Raw genomic sequence first — 6,502 nt, 5'->3', positions numbered from 1 at the left:
TTTTTTTTTTTTTTTTTTTTTTTTTTTTTTTTTTTTTTTTTTTTCCATAATTTCTGCATACCCCGGAAATGACGATACGCGACTGTACCACTTTCATTTTGAAGAGTTTAATCGCCTCTTTGAATCTCAGGGACGTCCTCACTGTGAACCCCGGGCATGATTGTTACCAGTGCCGTCACTGGTAATGGCTAAGACAGTAGGCGACGACAGCAGCACCCGGTAGTGACTAGGAAAATACAAGGGGTGCTCGTATTCGAGTATAGTTTGTGGATGGGCATTAAAGCTTTAAGCTTCCACCCTGAAATAGCCGCATCAAGCTGCGCGACATTAGAAGCCGCTCATCCTAACTGTCTGGGCTTAAGTTCCGGGATATGATGGGTCGGCGCGAGAGGGGAAGAGCTTTTTGGCATTACGAGAGATACGCGTTCGTCTGCGCTGAGGGGAGTCGGGCACTTCCGGGCGATGTATCTACATTTGTTTGTCATATGACTTCGATACTCCAATATACGTAACAGGTCGCGCCCTTTGTTGGATCCCGTAATCGGTTGATTGATCGTATCGGTGATTTATTGATCATTGAACTCTACTCACCATCCAGAAGAGAGTCTCGTTCGCGAAGTTACTGTATTGGTCTATCGTTGAGAGTACACTAAATATCAGGCACACCAGTACCACCATGAACCTGAAACAGCAAATGGATGAGGATAAGACCCCGCCAGAGTAGGCAAGCATCCGATCTGGACCTGATGAGGTTGCTTTTCAATTGATCAAGACTCCATGACTATCGGTAAAATTGACTGTTTTGCGGGACACGTGGCTCTTTAGGTGACGCATCGTCTTGATGAATTTCTTCCCCACTTCATGACGTTCAGCATGACGATCAGTTGGATCGAGTAACGTCGTTGATATTATTTTTTGTGTGTTATCGTCATGCTCGTCCAGGCATAATTCTCGTACGGACTGTACCTGTGATAAGCGCATTTGATAATCTTTAGTCAATGATTAATGTACCGCGTGTCCCTCTCGCGGATGAATTCGATATCTCCGTTGGGAGACTCGTGGGATATATATGACGACGTCGTTTCTCGGATTCGAACCGGGCGAAGGGATTACGTCTGGTCTAGGTCGATCAAGATGACCCCGCTGGTAGGATCATGCTACCGGACGGGTGGGCTCTTTGGATACGTCGAAATTATGGTGACTCGACACGCCATCTTGAGGGTGGTTAAGCGCGGGGTACTTCCGGGTTTTCTTCGCGAGTTTTGGAACGACCTGTTAAACGTATCGTTGATACCAAAGGATCAGGATTCAGGATGATTAGGTCAATCGATGGGGACGTTGCAGTTCCTTGATCCAGTTTGCGGATTATTTACACGTGGATCACGTGTCTTTAGTGACGTTCCTTTACTTCCGGTACGGTGAAGTCCTGGTTGTACCTGATCTACTGATTCGGTTGGGCGGTGGTGAGTTTGACACGGTTAAAGGAATCTCTGCATATTTGGGTACGTCATTCATTTGACTGTTCCGCATCAGGTTCGGTAATTTTATCGATAACCAGGTCGACCCTGATTGGTTCATCGGTAGGGGGACCGGGTCTGGGAATAGATACTACTTACACGGTACAGTGATAGATGAAGCAGAGCCAACCGCCCGGATGTTCCAGGAAGACGTAGAGCCTCTCCTGGAAGGTCTTGCCCTTCTTGTGATGGAACACGTACTTGGCCTTGAAGGCCTGATCTATGGGTAGGTAGATCGGGTAGTACGGATCGGGAACGCCACGTTGTTCCGGACTTGGTGGCTCCTCCTCGATTCCATCGACCTGATTGTCGATGATGTCGTCCTCGCTCTTTTTTCGGCGATGCTTCCTCTTGATTGGGGTTGGGACGCGCTTGTGATGCGCCTCGCCGAAGCGCGGCGAACGGAAGCGACGGAGGAAGGTGAAGCGTCGAGCGGTGGTCGAGGGCGAGGGCGAGGTCGAGGCCGGAGTCTCTTCCAAGGTACCACCGTTTTCCGTGTCCTCGGTCTCGCTGCCACCAGCTTTCAGGGCCGCGTCCTCCTCGGCCTCGTCATCATCATCGTCGTCGTCCTCGGCCTCGGCCACGAGCTCGTCCTCGCTACCCTGAAGGGCCGCGTACGCCGCAACCGCCGCTCCGCTATACCTCTTCTCCGACGCCGACGAGGACGTCGGCTCTTTGGCTCGGACCCCGTCTTTTCCGTAAGCTTGACCTATGGGGCATCGTCGGTCATCCTCATGCACTCATCGACATTGCTAACGTCCGGTCACTCTGCTTCGCCGTAGTAATTTCTCTGTCACGTCGTACACGTTCTCGAACTTGGACCTGGTCCTCGTGCAAGATCACGGAAAGACGAGGACGAAGATTGAGAAACTTTGCAGCGCGACTTGGTCGGGGTTGGGACGGGTTGGGACAAGAGTTTCTACGACGTCACAGAGTTTCCAGAACGCGGTGACGGTTCTTATCGATGACGTCGGGATCGCGAATTAACGGAGGCGTCGCCTCCGTCACGACGTGGGCGTCGCTGGACAGGTGGCTGGGTCGTGACTTGGTGAAGTGTCTCAGTCGGCTAAACGTTGACGTACCATGAAGACGATGGAAATGTCGCGGGTCGCTACGTCAGGTGGTCTCTCAACCGTGCACAAGCACTTGGTACCTACCTATCTTTGGACTGGGTCGGGAGACGCCGTGCCAATAAATTGTGTCCATTACGGGTATTGTTAAGAACTTCAATGACCAGTTCAATGTGGCGGGATGAGAAGTGGAGGACGAGGCCGTGGTAGGGAGGTGAGAAGAGGGGTGGCCCACCTGGCCGATTAAATTTGAGTAAAATATTCAGCTACAGGCCACTGGCTCTTCCCTTGCCTCGGCCAGAAGGATAATTTGACTCGGCAGGAAGCTCTATCTGCCCGGCAACTGTATTTTATAATTACTTTCGGGACTCGGTCTTTCTTCGTTTCGCTCTAACGTCGAGGTAATACCCACCGTTTAATATTTCAGCAGATCCAAGGTATATAAAGGGTTGCGCGTGCGAGGGTTAATATATATTGGGGGAAACGAATAAGCCGGGCCTCTTGTAGCCTTTGCCAAAGGACGGCTGAGAGGGAAGTCTTAAGAGTGACTTAGGGATGGACCCGGAAAATGTGAAATATGGGTCAAATGATAGGTAGAACCGCTATCCTTCACAGGTTCCTCACGTTTAGATCCGAGTAGTTCGTTCGGGGGTCGGATCGAATTTGACGATCAATGTTCTATGTGATTCGACGCTTTCTTAAAGGGACTGTTACATCAAGTATCGTCATCATTTGTATCTGACCAGCTGATTCTTGGGCTAACAATCTTTACGCGGGGTTGGTATTATTTTTATTTTTCTTTCTCTGCACTAAACCCGGGACCCTAGTTTCCACCTGAATCATCGACGCCCAACCTCATGACACGCGGCTCAGCCCAGATTAGCTTGTAATCCGTGCTCACGGGATGATATCACGTCACAACGAGCAATGCGCTTATCCTGATACCTGCATGACTGCATCTCTTGTGATTATGAAGAACCTGACAGTTGACATGGTGCATGTGATGATGATGATGTTGCTGCTGCTGGCGTTGAGCTTGCTGCGCGTGATGATGTTGCTGCTGCAGCTGTTGCTGATGACGGTGTTGCTGCTGCTGCTGCTGCTGCTGACTGATCGGTGCCTTTAGTACACTGAGCACCAGATCATCCCTAGACGGTACTATCTGCGTGAGCTGCCGGCTCTGCCGGAACAAAGTCTCTTGCTCCCCACGGTTCATCCTTGGACGAAATGCACGACGCAACCAACTGTTCGTGGTTTCCGAACTTTTCATCTGACGAGCATTTGCGTCTTGTCGTATTATATGTTGACGATACCTTTATCAATAATTTCTTTACTCTGGAGCCTATGGCACATCGGATGGACCTCAGCATCCCCTGCCGTATCATTTATCTGGTTACCACCTAACTTCCTCGTCTCTTTTGAAAGCCTCCAAGGGCCAACTCCGACGACGACGACCTCCGATCGATTCATCATCACCTGGTCCAGAGTCCTGAAGAGCTCACGCCAACGAACCTCGCGCGCCTACGTCCTTCTCGTGTGGCTGGAGCTAGCTTCCTGATCTCTTCCGGCTTCTACGTGCTTCGCCTCCCGCTTCCCTTATCGGCCTCTCACCTGAGGACCTTCCTGAAGAGGTCGCACTCCAAACATCTTTCGGGACTTCTCGTTGACGCTATTTGCATTCTCCACGTATCAGCCAGGGACACCGCGTCGAGGACCGGAAGTCGTCGTGTCTCTTGGTCGTCAGGACTTGCGGCTGACTGTTGTCTCATCTAACAGAAGACTCGACGATACCCTTTTCTTTTTTCTTTGTTCTTTTTACTTTTTCTTTCCCTAACGCTTCACTCCTTTCACGATCGTGCACTGTTCCATTGTTACCTGCACTTGGCTCAACTCGCGCGACCTCACGTGGTCCTTTTTCTTCTTTACGCGCGCATTACCTCACGAGGGCCGCGCACGTATACTTGTCTACAGAAATATAGACAGCCTCTACCCGTACCTACGTGAGTACGAACTGGCGCGTTTGGAAAAGTGCCGACTGCTTAGACCCGGCCGTTAAATGCACTTTACGATTGCTTCCGTTTAGTATTGCTTAAGTGTATTAGGTGATCACAGAGAAGTTAGATGTCTCACGAGATATAATCGTGCGACCTTAGACATTAGATTAGACGTTACGAGGTCAGCTCCGCGTTCTCTCGAGACACCCGGTACGTCGGGCCCGCGTGTACCGCCGCCACTTTAACGATCCGCTAACCTCGGCGCTTATGCCAGTTGCGATTAACCATCCGTCCGTGGCACCGGCAGCGCCGAGCTTCGGCCTCTGGTCTCTTTGTTTCCTACTCGCGACACTGGCTCCTGTCTCTGACGCTGAGAACGCGTCATCCGGTTGCGACTAAGCGGAAGGCAGGAAGGAATCGGACCCTCGGGACGATTTTGAGTGTCAAGGGATAAAAGGGATCCGAGCGACGGTCGTGTCCCCTGGGTATTTTTGGGACTGACCCGTCCGGGGTTGTCTTCGATGATGAGATGAAGGGGATGGAAGATCGAGCGACGAGGATGACGAGGTGAACCCCGGGGTAGGATGATCTCCTCTGGATGACAGAGATGAAAGCAAGGAAAGAGTCGAGGGAGCCAAAACGCGGGATAGACGGAATGACGTCAGAGCGAGTTCAGGTACCGGTCGCCTTGGACGGGGGTCGTTTCTTTGCTGATTCGATGGAGGGAACCGGAAGTGTCGCTAGCCCGCGTGACCACGGAGAAACGAAAAACTAAAATGTTTACGAGGACGAGTTGGACTCGTTAAAGTGACGGGGTTCCCGATGTCCTCTGAGGGCGAGAGCCCGCAACCAACTGTGGCTCTTGGGCTACGAGTAGTTCCACTTTCTGCCGCACGCTCGAACGGGGGTAGTTTGGCGCTCGGATGCAATGCGGATCGCGGGTAGTACGTTGCTTGGGCTCTGTTATGCTTGCCCCTCGCCTCCTCCGCCACCTCCATCTCAGCCCCAGCGCCTTCCTCGCCTATCCACCACCTGGACTCCCTACCCCTTTCCCAAGCCACCCCTTCCTCATAGGATAACCGCGTATAACCTCACCCTCACTTCTTCCTTCCTTTTTTTTCGGGGCTTTTCTCTCCTTCCTACCCACATCGGGGTCGTTACACCTCCTTTTGGCACTGGTTGGCTCATACCGCCCCTAGCTTCGCTATACCCCTCGAATTCGTATGTCCGACTACCCACCCACCTACTCTACTTAATACTACTTGTTCCCTCTACTTACTTAGCTGGATTTGCATCGTCCCGGTAGGCAGTCCCCGTTAAATTGCTAATGCGCGACTTACGCCACTTGGGCGACTTAATGTTCGCGTTTACGGGTCTCTCTGGGCAAAACTTTATAAGGATTTAATTTCGCCCGTTATCAAGCACAGTCGATACTCCGAACACTCCACGATGCACTCCGGATCAGAGACAAAAATTCTAAATGGCCAATCAATCGACCCTCTTCGATTGCGCATTCCGGATAGGTCATTCTCGTGTTATACGCTCGGCTGCATTTTTTTTCTCTGTCTTCGACGTCAAATCGCACTGGATCGTTTTTCACTGTTGGACCTGCGAGGCAGTGTGACGTCATCCCAGGGGTAAATGGCGACCGAGGAGACGGAGGACCCTCTCTCGTGCATCGTCGCCTCCTACCGATTCTCTGTCTTCCTTTGCCTCCCCTCTTCATCCTTTATTTGGTACGGTCGACGGCGGATCGACTGGTACGCAAAGCAAGCCGAATTTCAGGATCTCAGGCGACACGCTTTGGGTGTCTCTGCTTGTTTGCCAGTGAGACAGGCTCGGGAGATTTTTTTTTTTTTTTTTTTTTTTTTTTTTTTTTTTTTTTTTTTTTTTTTTTTTTTTTTTTTTTTTTTTTTTTTTT

At 51.0% G+C, this 6,502-nt stretch overlaps 1 protein-coding gene across 12 annotated transcripts in view; it reads right to left on the bottom strand.

Moving 5' to 3' along the window:
* The window catches only part of LOC107268596 (potassium voltage-gated channel subfamily KQT member 1), a 28,018-nt gene that overhangs the window by 6,762 nt on the left and 14,754 nt on the right, over positions 1 to 6,502 (bottom strand). For 7 of the 12 annotated variants that reach the window (XM_015741524.1, XM_015741527.1, XM_015741528.1 and 4 more), the window contains exons 1-3: positions 3,533 to 6,207; positions 1,617 to 2,226; positions 592 to 682 (exon numbers count right to left, since the gene is read on the bottom strand). In XM_015741524.1, the coding sequence (XP_015597010.1) occupies positions 592 to 682; positions 1,617 to 2,226; positions 3,533 to 3,857 (1,026 nt within the window). In that variant the 5' untranslated portion in view covers positions 3,858 to 6,207. Of the gene's footprint in view, positions 1 to 591; positions 683 to 1,616; positions 2,227 to 3,532; positions 6,208 to 6,502 lie in introns of those variants that run through there. The other 5 variants (XM_015741531.2, XM_015741533.2, XM_015741534.2 and 2 more) reach the window with 1 other exon arrangement.

This window comes from Cephus cinctus, unplaced genomic scaffold (genome assembly GCF_000341935.2).
Source record: "Cephus cinctus unplaced genomic scaffold, Ccin1 Ccin1_scaffold0566, whole genome shotgun sequence".
NCBI lineage: Eukaryota > Metazoa > Arthropoda > Insecta > Hymenoptera > Cephidae > Cephus > Cephus cinctus.
Note: the sequence above shows the minus strand (reverse complement) of the source record. Positions and strands in the feature narration are given on the sequence as shown.